Source organism: Hipposideros armiger, unplaced genomic scaffold (genome assembly GCF_001890085.2).
Source record: "Hipposideros armiger isolate ML-2016 unplaced genomic scaffold, ASM189008v1 scaffold_84, whole genome shotgun sequence".
Lineage (NCBI taxonomy): Eukaryota > Metazoa > Chordata > Mammalia > Chiroptera > Hipposideridae > Hipposideros > Hipposideros armiger.
The window spans coordinates 3,739,092-3,763,045 of NW_017731434.1; the positions used below are offsets into that span (position 1 = coordinate 3,739,092).

The 23,954-nt window shown below is 38.8% G+C and overlaps 1 protein-coding gene across 1 annotated transcript in view; it reads left to right on the plus strand.

Moving 5' to 3' along the window:
- GIPC2 (GIPC PDZ domain containing family member 2) overlaps window positions 1-23,954 on the plus strand; it is an 86,391-nt gene that overhangs the window by 59,105 nt on the left and 3,332 nt on the right. Inside the window, exons 4-5 of the mRNA XM_019643988.1 lie at window positions 9,365-9,471; window positions 14,436-14,517. Of these exons, the coding sequence (XP_019499533.1) occupies window positions 9,365-9,471; window positions 14,436-14,517 (189 nt within the window). The remainder of the gene's footprint in view (window positions 1-9,364; window positions 9,472-14,435; window positions 14,518-23,954) is intronic.

The following is a 23,954-nucleotide window of genomic DNA, read 5'->3' on the forward strand; positions in this document are numbered from 1 at the left end:
GAGACAAACAGAGGATATGCCGAGGAGCAAGAGCTCAACAGACTGAGGAAAATGCTTCTCAGCCTGACATTTTGCAGCTTGTTTTATGCATTTGGAATTAAGGAGGGAACATAAGGAAGATTATTTGAAGGTGGGAGAAGGCAAGGCGGTGGGTGGTTGGATTACAGGATAGTTAATCAGGTATTTGCTTTCTTGAGGGTGGTTTTGCTTTTGAAGGGTCTAAAAAGAGGTATTTCAAAGATGCACAAAAACAATGGACAGGGCTTGCTTAAGGCAAAGATAAACCTTTTATGAAAGGGTTTTATAAATGGGTCCTGACTACCGATTAAGGAATTTATGGTCAGATTTAGGAATTTATGGTCACTGTGTGAGGATACATTCCGCTGAAGCCATTTTCATCCACATTGTGAACTCTCATTAAAGGAAATTTTATTAAATGCTCATGTTTTTAATCTGAGATAAGTGCAATCATTATAATCTATAATACTAAAAACTTTGTAATCTGTATTTCCCAAGATGCTTATCCTAAACAGTGATTGATTTCTTAGAACTATGTTTAAGGAGCATTTGGAATGAATATCAACCATGGTATACAGCTGATTTTAAGCTTACCAATTAAAATAGCAATGTTAGACGAAGGGGTCAAATATGATGCTAAAATGTAAATGGCTTCCTTCACTTGTTTAAATAGTAGGAATATAATGTAACTTATTAGAAAGACAACAATTATACCAGTAATAACATTTTATCAGAAAGCATTTGTAGGATGGGAGTTATCATATAATTACAGGAAAATGGATTTAACAAATTATGCTCAACATTGTGGTCAGAGTATGTTTTCAGAAAAAGTTAAGAATATAAGCAATTCCCTTTATATGTGAAAAAATGTTTGATATATTAAGTAAAAAGACATATTATAAAACAATGTACAGTAATATCTCACTTGTAAAAACTGTCTTAAAATGTAGAAAAAAATGACTCGCAGTGGATGTATATTGAAACATTAATAGTTGTTATCTTTAGGTGGCAAGTTTATGAATAACTTCTATAGGTGTCATGTATTTTTCACATTTTAAATATAAAATGAACACACTAACTTTCATAACCAGAAAACAATTATTTTAAAAAAGAAGGCTAGCATTCCTAGTCTAGGAAATAGAGAAATTCAATCATTCTACTTTTAGTGGCTTTATAATTTTTAACTATATGATTATTCTCATTTGAAACAGTTTTCTTTAATATTGTCATAAATGGTTCCATATCAGAAATGTGGTAGAATATTATTGCATCAATTCTTTAAATTGGCAGGGCTGTTTTTGTAACTATTTTTCTTAACCTTTTAAAGGCCAGGGGAAAAATATGTGTAATAAATCATAATAAAAATAAACAATTTTTTAATTTTTGAATTCCCATGATGATATTATACTATGGAATAAAAGAAGAATAAAATGGTAAAAACTAAATATTTTAGCCATCAGTCTTTTATTTTTAACTTTCACATATTGGAATTTAGAAATTTGTATGAATAATCTGTTTTTTTAATGTGGTCCCCACTGAACTAAAACTATGAACCTTCTTCCCAGAGATGCACACTAACTTTTGCCTATAATTTCAGGGAGTTACAGAAACAGGACTGAGTTTTTCTCAAATGATACCTTAAGTAAAGGAGTTTTGGGGCACAGTTGTTTTGCTTCCAACGCTTGTCATGCACTCCTCATTTTCATCAAAGGAACATTTAAGAGCAACTTTGTGGTTTTTTTTTTTTTTATGGAGTTGGTTCATGTGTTGCCAATCCTTTCATTCCAATAGACAAACGATGCCTTGTGCGCGTGTCATCCTCTTGTCTCCTTTTCTTGGCTTTTTATCTGCCTCAGCACCCTACCAGCTGAATTATATACACACACACACACACACACACACACACACACACACACACACACACACACAGAGCAAAAAACGCATAGCTATTCAGAGAAATGTTGGAGAGAGGAAGAACACATGGAAAAAGGGAATATATACTTAACGTTTTAAATTTCTCAACGTTGGCTAGATTTTGTCCATTATTCTGGGAAAAGTGTGTGTAAATATACACATATTGTATGAATGTGGCTGGTGGAAACAGGGTAGGGGGGATATGAGGTGTTTATGGACAGTGCCATTTGTATATGTCCAAGCACTGAAAGGTCTTTTTAGAAGGGTTGCTTCACTGCTTAGATGGAATTCTGTATCTGTGAGATGTCGTTTAGTTGGAAATAGTGGAAAACCTTACCAAACTGGCTTATGCAGAAAAGAAAATCCCATAAATCAACCGTCCATGAGTGATGCTGGCATTAACAAAGCTCTGTGTAGGGCCCATACAGTGTGATCGGGACCCAGTTTCTTGCCCTTTCTTTCTGGTCTGCTGCCCAAGGCCTCAGCATCATCATTCATTTATCATCTTAAAGCTAGCGCCACACTGTGTCCAAATATGGTGGTCAGCACCTGCTGAGACCACGTGCTTCCCTATTCACAAAGAACAGAACAGGAGAGTGCTCTTGTCTCAGAATTTCTAGCAAAAGTCCTTAGATTCATTGTGACTTAACTGACTTTGGTCACCTGCCCAGCTCTGAAACAATCACTGTGATGAATGGGATCAGTGAGCCTGGCCCATGTATATGTCCCATCCCTGAAGATGGGAGCACTTCCCCTGAACCACTGTTATCCTCAAATGACCAATGGGTACTGAGAAGACAACCAACTAATGTCTACTACCAATGGCAACTCCTAATCTTTAATATTATAGAATCCAAAAGCAAGTAGTAGCTCTGGGGTAGGCCTGCCTTGCCTCTTTTTCTAGCCACCCCATTTACCATGTGGTCTCTGACCTTGGTGAAATTATTTCATTTCTCCAAGCCTCAGTTTCAATCATAAAATTAGAATAATAATAATACCTATCTTATAATAGTGTTGTGAAGATTAAATGAGAAGATATAAAGAATTTCTGTTATCTGGGACATATTAAATGCTCAGTTAAAAAAAAGGACATTACATTTAAATTGACTTTCCCAGATGAGCTATATTGTTGTCCCTAGATGAATTACAGTGGATTATGTGTATATATATTTATTCCTTTGAAATGAGATTGCACTCCAAAAATGGCACTAGTGTAAGAAACAGCATATAATGCTTGATAGCCATTTGTAGATTGCCTGCAATTGAGGGCTAAGAGATACAGACCCCAAGAAAGGTGTTGGCCCTAACTATTATTGCTTTGTAGGAATGTGTCAGTCTCCAAGAGAAACTTAAAATTTGAATTTTTATGAGAAATCACCCAACTTTTAAAAGTTGGCAATTAATTAAAAGAATTCTGAAAACATTGCATACTCCACAAACATGTCTGTGGACCACGTATATCTGTGAATTGCCTGTTTGCAGCCTTGACATAAGAATTGTCCTTTATGCCCAAGTCCTTTACTCTGTGGCATCTGTGCACACTAAGCTTCTCAGGTACCCAGTGGGAAGAGAGTTTCCAGTGACTCACTCTCAACAGGGGTTAGAGGCCTGGTGAACTGAGCCACCTGTTGGGAGGGACTCTGAAACATACACTCTCCATTCCTTGCTTTTGGAGTTTTTGGACCCATGGCCTGGAATGCTTTCTTTTCCCCTTTTCTTTTCCCAGTTAGCCTTCCTGTCTTAATCCTTGATGGTTGGGTCTCTGCGTGGACATCACTGTTTCAAGGGAGTTTTAGGCTCATGAAAAGGAAGCATGAAAGCCCACTTGGACCATAGATATCATCCCTTCCTATGGATTGATAAATTGATGGGATGACATCTGTTCCTTGTGAATTTGGTTAATGTGAATCCCTGAGATTCAGGTCAACTCTGGAAACACACACCAAGAAAGAAAAGAAAGAAAGAAAGAAAGAAGAAAGGGAAGGAAGGAAGGAAGGAAGGAAGGAAGGAAGGAAGGAAGGAAGGGGAAAGGAAAAAAAGGAAAGCATTTCTGGACCTGCTTTGCTGAGGATCGTTGGTGTACACATCCCACAAAGTCCTGCCTGAGTTACCATTTGACTACTATTTTGATGTTTCTCTGTATGCTGTATAACTCCCGAGATGGAAATTACAGAAATGGAGTAGTGAGTTTGGTGAGGTAGCTTAGTTCACTTGCCCTACATGAGTGGTTAGGGGAGGGGGCTATATGTTTCCTTTTCTGGGTTGGAATGGTGTTGTCTGGACATTTGCCCACATGGTGTCATGTAACCCTAATAGGGGATGTTCTGGGTGGGGAGGGGGTTCACCTGATGAGATGGATGCTGGGGGGGACTGCACTGCTGAGTGCTCCCATGAGGGTCTGGGCTTGAACTTGGCCACTTTGTAGAATGTGAGTGGAATAATGGGAGGCTCATCTGTTGTTTCCACCCTCCTGTACATTAAAGGGGGACAATCATAGTTTTACAGAAAACATACAATAGAATGAAAAAGAGACCTTTGTATTTGAGGTGACAATTTTTCTGAACATTTGAAGAGAGACATTTGCATGTTTCTCATTCTAAGAGAGAAAACCACTGCAAATGGTTTTGATGGGGAGTGAGTGAGACGAGCAGATATCTGTCTCTGTCTACAGGCTGAAAAGGATCAGCAGAAGCAAATGCGGCAGCAGCACTCTCTATGAGCAAGGTCACGGGGGTAGGCACCTTTCATACATTAGCCCTTTGAATGCTTAAAACAACACCGTATGTAGGCATTATTCTCATTTTACAGATAAGGACTTATTCCTGAAGTTCACACAATTTGCAAGTGGAGGAGCTGGGGTTTTAACTCAGGTTTTCTGATTCTCAAGTCCATCTCTTATTCACTGAGCAACTGTTGGATACGGTTGTCCGTCTGTGCCTACCTCCCATTGAAATCATGGCTCTGCCCTGCTATGAAAGCCACGATCTGTGCTCCAAGACCCACTAGGTCCCTCATGGAGCCAGAAAAAGATCTCATTCTGTGCAGAAGCGAGAGAATGACCAGCCTCGCCACTGTGATCCTGTGTCACTTGCGTGTGCTCCTCCTCAAAACAGGGCTTTGGCTTCTGTCATTCCCTCTTCTTTCCCTGGGGCTCAGGGCGGGACTAGAAACAGACACCTCTCTGCCTTCTCCATTTTCCCACCTCTCCACCTGAACCTCATGATGTAGCAGAGATTGTGGGTTGATCGGTTTATTGACAATGCCAGTTGAAATGGGGTATTATAAAAAATGATACAAGTGTATGTAAACATTTTAAGACATATAAATATACATTTTTTTTACCACTCTTTGGATGTAAAAGGCCCTTTCTTTGAGTAGAGGATACAAACTGCAGTTTTATTAAGTCTTTATTATGTAACCACAACCCTTAATGCATATCTATGGGTTCTGTTTCATTTTTAAAAGCCAGATATGTGAAATGATAGATGTTTAAAGACATTTTTTCTAATCTCCTAACGTCACTTTGCCCACACCTAATTTATTTTTTTGCAATTTGCTCTTAGGGAGTCTTCCCAAAGCAGTTAACCTAGTTTTCCTAGCAATAATAACGCCTTGTTTCACACTTATCAGCTCATGTACTTTTAAATTAAGTGACATAATTACAGTAACAGATACAGTTGCCACAAAAGTGTTTGGGAACTAACATGACTGCTCCTTGGTGACTGTGGGAGCAGCTGTGCAGCCACCAGCTGTGAGTGCCCTGTGCCCTAGGTGACCTGCAGGAAGGTAGTCAGTCACTGTGCTTCACAGGAGTGGGGAGCCCCGGGGGATTGAATGCACCCAACTAACTGCACCCGATGCCTAGTGTCTACTGTATGAACTGTAACCCCTCTCATCATTCAGCCCCAAGAGAGGCCCCATGCAGATCCATTCATTAGAAATTAAGTGACTGATGTAGGGCTTGGCCTGGTTGTTTAGACTTGCTTAGACAGGCCTGCATCCCCAAAGTAGGCCAGGCTGAAAATGTTCACAATCTTCAAAAAATTCAAAAAACACAGAACTTGTTTTTCCCTGCAGGTAAACATAACTATTCTGCCTGTTTTCATGTATCAGCTGGTTGATTTATATCCCTGAATCACAGGATCACAGAGAAAGATGATGGCTTGTTTCCTTAGTGAAAACTGCCTCTTTAGAGGCCTCCAAGGCAGAACTTAAAATTTAACTTTTGCTTTGGTGCCACCAAGTGGTTAGTTGTGAGATACCACGCTGGGAGAAGAAGGCTTAAATATGACACAATGATAAGAAGAAATCTAGGATGAATAGGCAGAGCACAGAAGATTTTTAGGGCAGTGTAACTGTTTTGTTTGACCTTACAATAATAGATACATGTCATTATTTGTCCAAACCCATAGAATGTTTGCCACCAAGAATGAACTCTAATGTCAGCTGTAGACTCTGGATGATAATGATGTGTCACTGTAGGTTCCTTGATTGTAACAGTGTGCCACTGTGGTGGGGAATGTTGATAATGGGGGAGATAAGGGGTGTATGGGAAATCTCTGTACTTTATGCTTAATTTTGCTGTGAACCTAAAACTGCTTTAAAAAAATGAAGCTTATTTATTTTATTATTTTTAAAAGGTTTTATTGGGGAATTGGGGGAGGGGAACAGCGCTGGGGAATCAGAGAAGGGGAATAGACAAGTTGCTGTCATTTTGTTCTTCAATCTAGTTGTGGAGGACGTTGCTTCACAGGCCCATGTTGGTATTGTGATCATTGCGCTCTTCCCGGGTGAGGCAGTCGGTCGCCGGCCACTGGACAGTTGCTCATGGTGGCTCATGGCAGCTCATGCCAGCTGCAGGCCACTCATGGTAGCTTATGGCAGCCCACAGCAGCCCTGCTGCAGCCTATGCTGTCGCCGGTGACTCATGGCAGCCCAGTTCCAGGTCGAGTTGTTGTTCACCATCTTAGCTGTAGAGGGCGCAGTGCCACTGGCCCACGTGGGATCTGAACCGACGGCCCTGCTGCTCAGAGCTCGTGCTCCCAAGACAAATCTTAACCAACGAGCCACTCGGCCGGCCCAAAATAAAGCTTATTAATTAAAAAAAAAATCCTTCCATTCTACATACATTTTCACTTCGAGCTATTGGTGTTGAAGGTAAGAGCAAGGTAAGATAGAGACATCCTCTAGGGAGGCTGACAACTTCTCAAACAGGAATGACAATCCCTGTATGAAGTTCCCACATGTCAGAGTCTGTGTCCTTAGCTTTCTAAATCCCAGAAACCTTTTATTTTTTCAGTGTATCCAGGGTTGTTCAATTTTCCAAGCTTATATCATGCTCACCAAACTTACAAGGGACTTGTTGCTAAGTTAGAATGCCAGTGCTTCTCTTTACAATTAGAAATGTATGTGAAGTGGTGGGCCAAAACACATGTGTTAGCTGAGCAGTTCCTTTTCCACCTTGCAGGCAATTATTACGGGAAGACAAATTATACTGAGTAGGTCTTTTGGTGAAATCACAGTGAGGTGGTGTGTGTGTGGTGAGGGAAGAAGGGGGCATAATCTTGTTTATCCTGAAGGTCACTGCCATTATGCATTACATTGTCCTGACCACTTTCAGTCGATACACGACTCAGCTGAGAACAGTCACACTGCTGGGCAGTGCAGGGTCCTGCAGTGCTGATGGCAGGCTGACCTCATCTGTTTCTTTGGACACTCTTGGCAAGTCTACGCTGACCATCTTGCTTCTGGCAATCCATTCTCCTCTGGTGGAGCACAGCGTGACTGCCAGGGCCAACGCCGTGGACTTGCGCAGGTAGCTCTTGTCTCCTGAGAAACTGTCTCGTCACCATGATTATCATTAGCATCATCAGCCACCATTTATAGGTTTTTGCTTAGGGGATCTGATCTACTTAGGATCATTTTTAATAATTTCGTTCTCAGAGGAAAACTGATGTTTTATGTTCTTGGTGATTCTGTCCCTGAATGCAGGGTAAAAGTGGCACGTAAAATCCTTAATCACTGTGGAGTAGATTCCCAAGACCGGAACAGTACTTGCTGAAGATGGGAGTTATTCTAGGCTCTGAGTCAGTAAGCATGCATTCATGCAGGCCACTTGATGCCTGTGTCTTGAGAGCTGGCATGAACCTCACTACTTATTGGTATTTGCCAGCCTGTCCTGTAATTCCTTATTGGAGTTCCGTGCAGCATCTCCACCCCCACCTTCATCCTGGCTCCAAACTGCTGCCACACAGAGACCTCAGTCAAGGGGACTAGGGAGATACTTGCAGAAGTTATGCATGGGTGGCCTGTGGTTGGAATCTGATCCGCAGATCTCTTTTATTTTTGCAAAAATGTTGTTTTTAAAAGTTTGACTCAATCGCCCAAAGTTAAAAATCAGGAGATTCGTATAAAACTCTGAGTACCTAGTTTCTTTGCAAACAAGTAGATCTGGCTATGCAGGGCCTACATTCCCACAGGGCAATCAGTTGTTGGAGTGGCCCCTCCAGTTAACCTCAGTCCCTACCCTACCTTATCACTCATTTATGTTATTGCTTGGTGCTGGGAGTGACTCTAGGTGCATTGGAAAAACAAAAATAAAACACAAAACAAGCATAAGGAAAGGAGTGACTTCCAGTGGGCTCTTGCTCCCTGGTCTCTTGCTTGCCTTTGAGGGCAGTTCTTTCCTTGAAACCTGTTTCCAGCCTCTTTTTCTTTAGAACCCTGCTTTTCTTAGTATTTATCCCTGTGCTTTGAAGCCGCGTGGTGTTGGAGTGTTGTTGAGAAAAGCATACAGACTTTGGGATCGCATAACCTGGGTTTGCACGCCAGCTCTGCTCCTTAGTGAGCTCAGCTTCCTTTTGTGTAAAACGAGGGCTCTCACTGGCCTCATAGGTTGGTATGAGTATTAAATGGCACTTTGTGGATGAAGCATCACGCAGAAGGTAGGTACTCAAATAACAGTGTCTTGGTCCCTCTCTTTTATCAAGACATGACTCTTCCCCTTCTTTGTGACCTTTAAGTCCAGCTGAACTTCTGTAATACCTTTGCTTTCCTGCCACGTACACCTCTGTACTCTTACAGTAAAGACAACCGTTTTATTTTTTTATTCCTTATAACGTCCAGTCTTTCCCATCTGTACCTTTCAAATATTTTTTCTTCTCCTTCTCCTTCCCCCCTTTCCCCTCCCCTCCCCCCTTCTCCTTCTCCTTCTCCTCTTTTTCTGTAGCTAGACCTCTCATAGAGACTGCCATATGAGAATAAATGACAAGTAAATTTGTTTTGGGAAATTGTAGAAGAAGGCATACCTTTTATCAAGTCTCTACAATAATTGTACGTTGTTTTGTGATAGAAATTACATTAGTTTTTACAGCAGTGTGTTGGAACTCTTTCTGAATATATACACCTTTCCCCATCCATTGTGTGTTTATAGAAATAGAGTCAAGGTCAAACGCTGGAAATTCATCAGTAGGAAGTATTGGAACTAGAAGGGAGACGCTTCGCCTGAGACCAAAAGGCCCTGCCACCGTGGAAGAAGTGGTATGTGATGTTTATTTAGTCCCTCTTCTGCTTGGACATGTAAGGACATTTATGTTTATTTAGAGCTGGGAATAAAGGTAAAATCATGAGGAGAAATAAAATGCCATACATTCTAATTAAAGCATGGACTTTAATTCATTGCCTTCTAAAACATATGAAAATTATTGAAGGATTGATGAAGGAACTATAGAAACTAAGTGCATGAGAAGAGATTGTGATCTATAGCATTCCTCAGCTATCTGCAGACAACTCTTTTAGAGTCTGTAGACATCCGGACTGACTCAAAAAATGTAGTTTATCAACCAAAGCTCTGAGAGCCAAGAAAAAGTCTCAGAGCTACCTGTGGGAATAAGCATACTTAAGATTTTGATAAGGAAAGATAATATTCATGAACTCCAGTCTCCTCAGGTGAAACATTTTGTAGTCATTATTGACTCTTTCTTCTCTTTCATGTCCCAACATCCCTTTCATCAGTAAATCCTGGTGGATCTACCTCCACAACAGACCAGAATCTGGAAACTTCTCACCACCCCTACTCCCACTCGGGCCCAAGGCACCAATGTCTTATCTTGAACACTGCACTCACTTCCTAGTCAGTCTTCCTGCCTTCACCCTGGCCTGCTTTGCGTCTGTGCTCACAGCAGCCAGCATTTCCATTTCAAAACACGAGTGAGGTTATGGAACTTTTCTGTGGGAAACCCTCCAGTAGATTCCAAGTCCCTCAGAGTGAATGCAGAAGTCCTCCGCGTGGCCAACATGATCTGACTGCCTTTCTTCTCATCGAATTTCCCATCACTCTCCTCCTGGACCCCTCTGCCTCAGCCACATGGGCCTCTCTGCTGTTCCCAAACACTCCGGATTATGTCACCTCATGGTATCTGACTGCTGTTTTCACTACCTGAATTCTTTGTCCGTTTATGGGCATGGCTTGCTCCTTTGCCTTCTTCAGGTTTCTGCCCACATATCACCTTATCCAAAGGCTACATGGTCTCTGAGTATCTTGTATAAGCAGCCATTCCCGCCTCCCCTCCCACTGCCCAGTCTTCCTTGCCCTTATTTTTCCTCAAGGCACTGACCACATGGGACTCATAATATCCTTGCTTCCTCTCTGTCTGTTGTCTAGCTCCTTTGCTCACCTGTCTTGTTCAATGCGGTGTTCCCTGCACCAAGAACAATACCTGACACATCAAAGGAGCTCAGATTTTTGCTGAATTAGTAAATGAGTCACTTAAGCTTGAGAAGAGTACAGGTTTCACCGATTGACGGGGTCAGTGTTTGAGTGGAAAACACCAGAAGTAAAAGAGACAAGTGGAGGGAAGAAAACAGCAGGGTTAGAGGCAGCAGTGGTAAGGATTGGAAAAGACGCGCAGGTCAGGCCCACTCACAGCAGCGAAGACGGGGCTGGTGAAGTCAGCCTGTAGACAGAGGGGAGGTCAGGCAGGTGCCTGCGGCTAGCGAGCTCCTGCAGGCAGAGGCCCAGGTACCAGGCCTGTCTTGTCCCTGTGTGTACATATTGTCCTAGGAGTCCCCACGTGTTTCAAGAGCAAAAGAGTGAGACAGGCAAACAGCAGACTCTTTTCATAGAGTGGGGATCCTGGAGCCTGTGGGTAACCAAGGCCAGACTCAGTCAGGGGGCTGGTTTGATGGAGCAGGCACTCAAGAAACCATGAGGCCAACGGTTGGCTTTTTGAATACATGAGTCACCCAGGATGTGTTCAGTTTGGGGGAATCTAGAGGAAGATTTTGAGTCTGGTGCCCTGGTCCTGGGTGAATGAAAGGATTGAGTTGGAGGCAAGGGGCAATGAAGAGACCTGGGAGAGTCAAAAGCATTCTGAAAGTGATATATGATTACGTAGGTCAGAAAATCCAGGAAGTGACTTCTGGTCAATTCGAGTCTTTCTTTTTCCTGTGCCCAGCACACTGCTGAAGGCCAGTAGATGTTTATGAACAAATAAATGAACAAGCATCAGTGGGAGAGAGGAATCAGTAAGAGAATGGAAGAACAGTGGAAGGGAGCAGGCAGTGAGGAGCTAGGGGAACAGGCTGTGAGGAGAGAGGTACAGACCTTAAAACTGCTTGCAAAGGAAGCAGGGGTGGCAGGAAAAACTCCATGTCACTTCAGGAAGAGGGTCATCTTCTAATAGTTCACATGGTTAATAAATATTTTTTAAGCACATGCTAAGCTGCTGGAATGAAAAGAGTAGCTGAGGATTTATCTGGGGAAGTAAGAAAGGTTCATTCGTGGATAAACATCTAAACCTCTATTCCTATTCACATGGCCTGTTTCATTAAATAGGGCAATTAAAATAGCTCATGATGAAAGAAAAAAGCTAGTTCAATGCTAATATTAAATTTGATGCAAATGGCTTACACTAAAGGATTTATAGATTTGAAATAAATCATCCCCCCATAACCTAGCACAAATTCTGAAAACTGTGAAAGACACTCCACCCGTAAACCTCAAAATTTATTCAGTATGTGTTTGTTGAGACAGGTACCATCCAGGTGCTGGTGATACAAAAATAAATAAAGACCTGTTTTTTCTCTAAAAGGAGAGAGGCATGAAAAGAAGCTATTACAAACCAGGAGGATAGGGTTAAAGTCACAAAGGAGGGGCTGATCAGCTGTTGTCAGGGATCTGGAAAGAGGAAAGGTCAGAAAGAGTTCCCTCCAGAAGGAATGATTGAGTTGGTTAAAGATGGTGAGAAGAGTGTTATAGGCATGAAACAATGATGGGCTTGGGGACTGTATAAGCATCCGTGGGATTGGAGTGATGCTGGAGGTACCTGGTGGGGGTTGATGAGGCTGGAGTTACAGGCCTGGGTCAAGATGTGAAGGACCTGTAGATAATGGGGAGCCACTTAAAAACTTTTAGGGGAGCAGCAGAGACAGTTTTACATTTTAGAAAAATCCCTTCGTTCTGGGGGACGAGTTGTCGAGCAGGGGAGATTTGAGAGGGTGAAGATTGTAGGCAGGGAGATGAATTAGGAAACCTCTGCAAATAAGAAAAGATGGGGAATATTATTCAGCCATAACAAAGAAGGAAATTCTGCCATTTGTGAAAATGTGGATGGACCTTGAGTGATTATTCTAAGTGAAATAAGTCAGATAGAGAAAGACAAATACAATATGATCTTACTTATATGTGGAATCCAAAGAAAAAAACAAAACAAAACAACCCCAAACTCATAGATACAGAGAACAGATTGGTAGTTGCCAGAGGTGGGAATGGGGGATAGGCAAAATGGGTGAAGGTGGTCAAAAGATACAAATTTCCAATTATAAATAAGTCCGGGGGATATGACACACAGCATGGTGACTATAGTTAATAGTGCTCTATTGTGTATTTGAAAGTTGCTAAGAGACTAAATCTTAAAAATTCTCATCACAGGAATAAAAAATTTGTGACTGTGTGGTGACAGATGTTAACTAGACTTATTGTGGTGATGATTTTGCAATACATACATATATTAAATCATTAGGTTGTATACTTGAAACTAATGTTATATGTCAACTATATCTCAATTAAAAGAAAAGATGAGGGCTGAACTCAGGTAATCAGAATGTGAATGTAAGAGAGATGATGAGATCATGAGCTATTTAGAAGAGGAAAATAGTGGTGGCCATTTTGTATGAGAAGTACTGATAGTTGTTATAATAACTTACTAAATGGCTGGATAGGTACAAAGGTAAACACCTAAGTTACTTTGCATAGCCTGTTGCTTTACCTAGACCATTTACAACACACTGGAAAGAAGACGAGAGAGATACGTGGTGTCTGTTATTGTTTCAAAGGTTTAGTTAATATAAGAGAAAGTTGTAACAATATTCTCAAGGAAATAAAAATAAATAAATTTCATTTGCAATAAAATGCATATTTTAATGTTTTGAGAATGCAAAGCAATAAACATTTATAATAGTATTAGAAGTATTATGAAAAAACAAATAGTAGAAGAAAGAAGAAAAAACAAAACAAAACAAACCCCAAAAAGCATATTATGAATTTCTTACAATGTAATCATGAATTCAATATTTGCACTTATAGTTATTTAACATCTTTGGGCAATTTCTTTTTCAGCTGTAAAGTCATTTAAAATCAAGTATTAAAATAAATCAAGCATAGAACAACTTTACCAAATATAAAATCAACATTTTAAAAGAAAAATAAAATATATCCATTCATGATTTTCACTGAAACTGTTTTTAAAAATTGAGATGTAATTGACATTTAGCGTTATATTATTTTCAGGTATACAACATAATGATTTGTTATTTGTATATATTGCAATTCACTGAAACTTTTAACAACAGTTTTAGGAAGAACTTAGGAAGACCAAAGCCCTTTTTATAGCACCCAGGGCCGCTTAAGGTCTAGTCAAGTCTGGCACTATGTTTCTCATCACATGGGACTTTTTGCAGTCCCTATGGCATACTATAATCTTTCATCAGACTCCATGACATCAAATTACTTTGTGTATTGATTGCTTTCTACTTCGTGTATTTATTGCTTTCTATTTGTGGTGCCCTCTCCTTATTATCTGACACCAGTTCATCTTTGAAAACACAATTCTTGTCACCTTCTTTCTGAAGTGTTCTGTGACTCTTAAAGATGGAAATGTACTTCCCCCATGATGCCTTTGTACCTAAAATATCCATTAAAAATTGTCCTTATTGTCACATAGCTATTTATTTTTCACATCTGTATCCCCTTCTAGATTGTTAGCTACTTGGAGACTGTGTTCTTGGCTTTTCTTTGAAACACTTAACACTGATACTAAAAGTAAATATTTACTATATAGATTTGTATTGCATTACAGAGCATATTCTAGCTATATTTCCATTCAAGTTGGCTGAAGCATACAACCATGAACTGACTCCACATCAGATTTTCCCCGTATATGCCTTGATATTCAAGAGATTTTATATAAAAATATAATATCTTATTTCTCATTTCTTTGATAAAGCCCTCCGAAACCAAAGCCAAGGCAATTGAAAAGGTTGATGATCTTCTTGACTTGTACATGGGAGTTCGAGATATTGATTTAGGTAAGATTATACTATTTTTAAAAGACTTATACAATATTTTTTAACTTGATGGAACTTAATGCTTATTTATGTCTTTCTTGCATTTATGGTCAATGATACTTTTCAAGATAAAAAGTATTTGTATAGTGATGAAAAGCATAATGAAAATAAATATTAAAAAGAATAATGAAAAAAATACCTAGCCTTTACTTCTTACTAATTATAAAATGTTAAAGTCAAGTCAGTTTTTCTAAATTTAAGTTTTTAATCTGTAAACTATAATAATATTTTCTTCATAGACTTCTTTTATGGATTTAAAAAATATATAGGAAAAAAATTTTGTAAATGATACATATGAAAGGTACTTGATACATTAGACATACATCAATTAGATTGTATATTTATTATATTAAAGTTGTGCACATTTAATAAGGTTAATAAAACACTGTGAGAAATGAATCAGAAATATGAAGAAAAAGGACACACCTGGTGTATGACTGATAAGGGCAGTTGAGCATTAAATTTCTGTGTATTTCTTACGTTACCATTAGGATGTCAGGGTCTTGATTTGTCAGTTAAGACTCTCTGATCAGTTGTAAATAAAAAAAACAACAAAAACAACAAACCAAATTCTAACTGACTTAAGGAAAGAAAGGGGGGAAATGTATTGGTTCTTATAATTGAAAAGTCTGGAGGTATGGCTTGGCTTCGAGAATGGCTAGATCCAGAGTTCTCATGCTTTCATCAGGATGTGATTTCACTTCTCTCCATTGTGGTTTCATTTCAGGCCTCCATGGTATCCTTTGGCAGCTTTAGGCCCTCCTTCATGGAGTAAAAATGACTGCCATGGCTCCACCCTCTACATCTTGGTGTCAAACAAAATGGGAAAGAGGGAGGGCCTTTCCCAAGACATTCAAACAAAATGCCCAGGATTGTCTCTGATTGGGTCGCTTGAGCTAGTCACTCAGGCTGGGGGGATTGGTTAGGTGCGGTTCAAATCTTAGGAGCTGAGAGTAACTCTGAAATATAAGGGCTGAGATTGTGAAAGGACTGGCCCCTTCCATGAAGAAGGAAGATAAATAGTCCCTTAAGAAGAGCAGGTAGCTATGGGGTAGGGAAAGAGTAAATGGGCACTTAGTGGTGGGGGTTTGTGCCTGCATGCATCTGCGCACTCGCAATGCGTGCGCGCGAATGGGTGTGTGTTATATCAAGGATTATACTTAATACATTTCTTAAAGTCAAAGACTTGGACAATTTTGTTTACCTGCTACCAGGTAAAGTATTTTACTCAATCTCAGGTGGAGTATTTGAAGCCCATTCTTCCTTTGCTACTCCACTCATGTTCCTTTTTCCTTAGATAATTTATTCTTATTTTATCTTGCCTGTCTGAGCTTTTAAAATAACATTTCTATGTTGTATGTACAGATGATATCTGTAATTGAAAAAAAAAGTGGTACTCATTCCTAGTTCCTTGAAGAGAAATATAAAATTTGCATATAATACATTTTTGCTCCACACAGATAAGAATTTTAAAGCTGAGATGATCCTATAGAAAGCCCATGTCTGAAAACTTTTCTCCCCAAGCCTTTTGCACTTGGATAAATATGGAGATAAATGATGTGGGCCTGCAACAAGTTATACAAATGGATATACAATGAGGGTACAGGGTTTTAGAACTGGCAGTGCTCTTCAACTCAGATGAGGTAGTATTTGTTAGAAAAATATTTCTATTGAGTACAGTTGAATAACTGTATGAATATTATAAGATTCAGGAAGTAGCACATCAATTGCTGGATATTGATAAGCTCAAATTTAGGAGACCCACACTTTTTAAAGGTGAAAACTTAAAAGAATCCTCAACTTTAAACTTAATTTCAGGTATAAGCTTTATAGTTATTTAAGTAAAATTGGGAATAGTTTAGTAAATTAGTTTTCCTTTTTTGTTATTAAAAATACACAAGTATACAGGGGAGAGTATTGGATCATGGCACAAGTAATTATAAATGAATTAAGAAACAGTTCTTTAAGAATCAATTTTCTTTCACTCTGACAAATTCAGGGCACTAAACATTTCTCACAAATCCCTTGTAAATTAACTAGTAATCCCTTTGTAATTAATCATCTGTAGTAAATCCCTCCAATGACATGAAAAGTCATTATCATAATACATGATTAGCAATGTGATCAGTCACCGAGGGAGGTAAAGTTTAAAGAAAGTAATTATTTGAAGAATGCAATCATTGTTAAATTAGGAATTTCTCTCATTCAGAGCTGATTAGCATGAAATGTAAATCACAAATGTGACACTGATTCAACAACAAACAAATGTTTGTTTGTAGTCCCTGTGTTTCTTACCTTTCAGGAATGTTAATTCTTAATGAAAATTACATTGACTTCATGTTATTCTGGAGTTGTTCAAACAAGTTTATATTAAAAAATTAAAAAGTAATATGGCAATAACATGACTAAAACCAAAATACTAACCTCAAAAAAAAAAAAGCATTGGGATGTATTTGCTGTTTGAAAATAGAAAATAATTCAAATGAGTTTATGTAGCAGGTCACCCTGAAGATGAAAGTCCTCTGTTTGGTTGTAAAGTTAAGTTGTGAACTGTGACTTTTCAAATGACCCTATGCAAATGGTTACCTTGGAATATTATCCATTGCGGGAAAAAATGGGTTCTGTAAGATTTTGAGTTAAGACTTTATATGGGATTGACCTAATTTAATGAATACTTGTATCATATAAGTTTCTAATGAATATTAATAGTGCAAATTGTATGTAGAACTACAATATTTTCTTTCCTTCAAATAATTTTTAAATTATAATTGACATACAATATTATATTATTTTCAGGTGTATAGCATAGTTGTTAGACATTTATATAATTTATGAAGTGATCACCTCAACAAATCTAGTACCCATCTGACACCATACATAGTTATGACCATATTATTGACTGTATTCCTTATGCTATACTTTACATCTCCGTGAGTATTTTGTAACTACCAATTTGTACTTCTTAGTACCTACTCCTTTGTCATTCACCCCCAACCCTCTCCTACCTGGCAACTATTCAAATGTTCTCTGTATCTATGAGTTTGTTTCTGTTTTGTTTGTTCATGAATTTTGTTCTTTAGATTCCACATATAAGTGAAATCATATGGCATTTGTCTTTCTCTGTCTGACTTACTTCACTTAGCACAATACCCTCTAGGTCCATTCATGTTGTTGCAGATGGTAAGATTTCATTCTTTTTTTATGGCTGAGTTATATTCCATTGTATATATGTACCACCTCTTCTTTATCTATTCATCCATTGATGGACACCCAGGTTGCCTCCATGTCTTGGCTATTGTAAATGTTGCAACGAACATGTGGATGCAGATGTCCCTTTGAAGTAGTGTTTTGGGTTTCTTTGGATAAATATCCAGAAATGGGATCACTGGGTTCTTCCTTCTTTGTCTCTTGTTATAGCCTTTGTTTTAAAGTCTGTTTTGTCAGACTTTATAAATATTGAATTATAAATATTGCTACTCCAGCTTTTTTTTTTTCTGTTTCCATTTTCATGAAATACCTTTTTCCATCCCTTTACATCCCTGTGTGTGTGTATTTTGATCTGAAGTGAGTGTTGTAGGCAGCATCTGTAGGGGTCTTGTTTTCTTTTTTATAAGAATGCTTTATTGACTTCTGTTGGAATTTAGATATCTTCTGGTAATTAGATTAGACAAGGTCTAATCAAGGGTCAATCCAGAAACATATTTTCAATTTTTTTTAACTTTATTGGGGAACAGTGTGTTTTTCCCGGGACCCATCAGCTCCAAGTCAAGTCATTGTCCTTAAATCTTAATTGTGGAGGGCACAGCTCAGCTCCAAGTCCAGTAGCCATTTTCAATCTAGTTTGGGGGCAGGGGGAGGCGCAATCCACAATCCCATGAGGGAGTCAAACCGGCAACCCTGTTGCTCAGAGCTCGCGCTCTAACCAACTGAGCTAACCAGGCGCCCAAGGTCTTGTTTTCTTATCCACTCAGCCACCCTATCTTTTGATTGGAGCATTTAATCCATTTACATTTCAAGTAATTGTTGATAAGTATGTAGTTATTGCCATTTTATTTATATTTTTGATCTTTTCTTCTTCTTCAAGAAGATTTCATGGTTATTGTAATGACTAACCTTTATCTAAATACTACTGTGTATAATTTTATAGATATTGTGTTGACTAATTCTTATCTAAACCCTGCTGTGTACCATTTTTTAGATATTAACAGATTCAGAGAAGTTTGGTAACTTGCCCAAAGTCAGCTAACAGGTTAAAAGCTGAGATCCAATTCTGGGACTTTGATACCAAGATTTTTGAACTGCAGTAATATTGTATGTCTAAACTCCTGTTTAAGTATTTAAGAACTTAGTGGAAAATGTAGATTGATCAATATCACCAAGATAAATGTCATTAATAATGTAAAAGTTGTTCAGTGGTGGTAATGATATAAAGATATTCTTAAAATGGCCACTAGAGGTCAGCACTTAGCTGCTATATGTGGTATAACAATTCTACTCAAGTCATTTTTTGCCCAATTGTATTCAGATGTTAAATGTTGTGGTATATTGCAGATCTATATAGCTAACAGATGAGAAACATTTTAGTAGCTGTTATTATGTTAACATGATGCATTTTGCTAGTTTCTTTTGCTTTTCTCCTAAATGAGAGATACAATCTTTTAAAAGAATTAAATTATATCGTTTATTTCTTCTGTAAGGATGTGTAAAATCTATGTTTACACTTTATGTATTAGCAAAAATTTATTCCATGTTCAGTGCATGCTCCATTCTTAATTTTTATTAAAATTTATGTAGCAAATTACTGGTTTTTAAAAGATTTATGGGTCACTTTATTACATACAGTATTTTCAACACAACTATGAAAGCTCCCTGATTGGTGTTTGTATTGCTTTTGTAAGACCAGAAGTTCCTTGAAGGCTGACACCACATCTTATTCAGTTTTTAATCTCAGCTTCTACCATAGTACTTTTCCCATAGTAAATACTTGGTGAATATTTGTTGACTAAATGTCTGATGAGAGGCATAAAAATAGTGAGTTCACAGGGAGTATGAGTCCTAATTTCATTAATTTGAAGCTAGCTTTTGCCCTTGGGCAAATTATAAAACTTTGAGCCTCAATTTCCACATCTGTAAAAGGGGTACAATAAAAACAACCTCATGGGGTTGCAAGACAGCCAATTGAATAATATGTATAAAGTTCCTCTCACATCATAAAAAATAGGTACAGCTATGATCAGACTTAGCAATGGTCATTACTAATGATTACTAGTAGTGATGGTAGTGGAGGTAGAACATGTAGGACTGTGTACCTGGAGGTCTGACCAACGCTGGAACTGTATTTTATGTGGGAGTTTTTCCTTCATTTTTCTGCTGTGCCAGCATGAGTGCCTGAGTGAGATTATACAGTTTGCACTATGGGTATCATTTTTCTCATTTTGTGTCTAAGGAGCCCAAACCAGAGGTTGCAAGTGAGAACAGGCCAGGTCCAAACATGGTGTTCTGGGGCTCGGTGCGCTAAACAATGCTATTGCGCTTCCTGAGGTACCAGAAAATCATGTACCAAGTTGCTTTTTACAGCCGTGTGTGTGGTGTGTGTGGTGTGTGTGGTGTGTGTGGTGTGTGTGTGTGTGTGTGTGTGTGTGTGTGTGTGAGTGAGAGAGAGAGAGAGAGAGAGTTAGTTAATTCAGTCTCCATCAGTGACATCTGATCCCTGTCATTGTTTCCCCCAGCATTAAAGAGCATCAATTATCTGCACTGTTAGCTGTTGCTTCAGAGTGGTGTGTGTGGTGTGTGTGGTGTGTGTGTGTGTGTGTGTGTGTGTGTGTGTGTGTGAGTGAGAGAGAGAGAGAGAGAGAGTTAGTTAATTCAGTCTCCATCAGTGACATCTGATCCCTGTCATTGTTTCCCCCAGCATTAAAGAGCATCAATTATCTGCACTGTTAGCTGTTGCTTCAGAATGCTCTGTAGATTTTCTTATATTTTTTATCTATATGCATCTTATTTCTTCCTCATCTATTGGGTCTTCGGAAAAGTCATGATGTATTTTGTCTATATTTTTCAAAAGTCATTTGTTTATATAAAGAACAAAGATCAATCAATGATATATTGCCCATTTTGTTTGATAATCTTTTGCCATTTTTCATTGAACTTCATAATTTCTCGTTCATAGAAGGACCTGTCTTTATTTGCGAAAAACTGAACAAGGTGCTGATTTACAGCATCTGAATTGAACATTATACCACACAAGGAGTTTTGAAGAGAGTGAAACAAATGGAAGTCTGACGGCACAAGGTCAGGCGAGTATGGTGGGTGTGGCAACACATCCTATCCAAACTCTGATAATTTTTGACGGGTGATCAAACTTGTGTGTGGTCTCGCGTTGTTGCAATGGAACACAACTCCTTTACGATTAACGAGCTCTGGAGGTTTCTGGATGATGGATTCATTCAAACTGTTCAACTGCCGACGGTACACATTTGAATTGATTGTTTGGTTTTTTGGTCGGAGCTCGAAAAACACAACACCTTTAAAATCCCACTACACCGAGAGCATAACCTTCCTCTGATAAATGTCTGCTTTCAATGTCGTTTGAGGCGAATCATCACCTCGGGAGCAAGACCGTTTGTGCACCACATTGTTGTAAACAATCCACTTCTCATCACCAGTTATCAGTCACTTCAAAAAAGGATCGTTTTTCTCACATTTAATGAGCGTATTGCAGATATTTATACGCGCCATCAAATGAACTTCTTTGAGTTCATGCAGAACCCAAATATCGAGCTTGATTACATATCCCAACTTCTTCAGGTGGTCACGAACGCTTGAATGATGGATGTTCAATGTTTCTGCAATCTCTTGTGTCATGTAACATGGGTTTGACTTGATCAATGCCTTTATTTTATCGTCATCAACCTCGGTGGGCCTCCCTCATCGAGGAGCGTCATTTTAGATCAAAATCACAAGCACAGAATTTCATGAACCATCGTTGGCACTGACGTTTTTGAAGAGCATTGTCACCGTAAACTTTATGCAACTTTTCACAAGCTTGAAGCGCGTTCTTCCCTTTATGGAAGTAAAAGAGTAAAATATGGCAAAAATGCACAATTTGGTCTTCCATCTTCAACTTGTTGTAAAATTTCCATAACTCAACCAAATCACTCAATTTTTTTAAAGAATGAAGTTAGAACTGTCAGCTGTCAAGTGACAGCAATAATATAGATGTGAATGACTCTAGTACTTCCAAAAATGAACTAGTGCCATCTGTTGCAAACATGCGTCACGACTTTTCCGAAGACCCAATAGATTGTCTCTCACCCGTGTGTCAGTGTGATCTTTAGGGAACTGTCTCAATAATGCTATCTGTAGGGCCTATGAGATATATTTAAAATGATAGGCTAAGCAAAATTGTGAACTTGAGTCCACCTTTTGTAATACTTACCTTTAAGTTTTGAATACTCCTTTTTCACCTCCTGGCTATAGGACCGAAGTTCTGGGCTTCACTTTACCCAGTGCATGCTCACTGTATGAGGGTAAAAATTATTTCAATGTAACTAATCTTCCTGTGCATACCCATCCACCAGCATTTATTATGCAGGAGGCACTGAACTCATTCCTAAGGGCATAAAAGACAGCGTTTGCTATTCAAGATCTCTTAAGAGTTTATTCTCTAATCGGGACACCACATCAATCATCAGTAAATCCTCAAGGGATCCTGGAGATTAATAAAATATGTAGGTGAAAATAATGATAAGACAGACAATACAGAGCAAAGTTAAATATGTACTATAAGACCTGATTACTCAAACTGTGGCCCAGGGACTGGCATTACCTAGGAGGTGTTGGAAATGCAGAATCTCAGGACTTGTGGCAGAACCAGGTTCTTGTTGCTGAACCAGAACCTGCATTTTGCTAAGATCCCAGGAAATTTCTTTGTACCTTCAAGTCTGAAGAGTAGTGGCATAAGGCTTTAAGGGGGTGCAGGCATCACTTCCAGATGTGGACACAGTTTTTCCTGGGGGAAGGAACTATGAGGAGAGATACGATTTTGATGGTGGAGCTAGTGAATAGGAGGTGGTTATCCTGAGCAAAGGCAGGAGGGAGAAAAGATGGCATTTTGAAAGGTCAGCATACAAGGGCATAGCATTAGTCTAGAGGTGTACGGCCTTTTGGGAGCCGGGGATGCATTGGATCAGAATGCCAGATCAAGGTTTAGAGCTTTTAAGACAAGCATCGGTGACCTAAGGAAAATTTTTCCATGTGGAAATGACGCAGACAATCCCAGGATCGAAAGGAATTTCCTGGTCTTTTCCTCTCGTTACCTGATAGGATCAGAGCTGTGCTTTAGAAAGAGACATCGAAGGTGCCTATGTAGGATGGTTTGCTGACTAGAAATGGAGATTAAAGAGATGGCATGGTGTTGTGGGAATGAATGCAAAGGAGCAGATTGCAGAAACAGCAGACATAGAATCAGGGTGAGGCAGTGTTTGGTACACAGGCAAGAAGAGAAAGGTAACAGTGAGAATGGTTTCACCACTTATGATGGCGGAAACAGGAGAAAAATAGCAATTTCTTCAGAAGGGAAGATGATAGTATTTGATTTCTGGACATTTTGGTTGATGGGCTAACAGAACACCTAGAAATTCTTGTCTACTACTTATTCAGAAATGGGTATTTGGAACTCATGAGAGAAGTCAGGAATGGAAGCAAAGGTTTTGGACTTCTCTGTAGCAAGATTATGGTGAAGCTGGGGTTGTGCCCAAGATCTCCAAGGCAAGATGACCTAAGGAGAGGAGGGACACAGACAGAACCTCCAGATATATGGGGAATTTCAACAGAGTACTGTTTCCCAAGCGCTTGGTTTCTTATCCCACTGGGTGAAGATGCCCTATGAGAGCAGCTTTCTTCTTTTCTTGACAATAATACTGACTGTTAAAAGAGCTGAAGCATTCTTTATACACATTAAAGTGCTTCTTAATGGCTTAGGAAATAATTTCCAAAATATAGCTAGTACTCATGAGCATACAGTAAATTCTACAAGTCATCCAAAGTTTTACTGCGTCAAACAGATCCTAACTAAAAAAAATAAAACCCAAAACTCAACAACAAGCTTTCTCTTTAAATTGAATATATCTACCATATTTTAAGTTTTCTTTCATTGTCTGTATACAGGTTCCTCTTTTTAATATTTTATTATGATAATTTTAAACTATACAGTACAATTGAAAGACTTTTTAGTAAGTACTCCTGTACCTATCATCTAGATTCTACTGTAACTATTTTACTATAGTCGCTTTATCATATCCATTTGAATGAAGATGGTCAAAAGAATGTATTTACCTCTATATTTTTTAATCTGTCTGTTGAAACTTATACGTATTTATCTCCACTGATCTCTATAA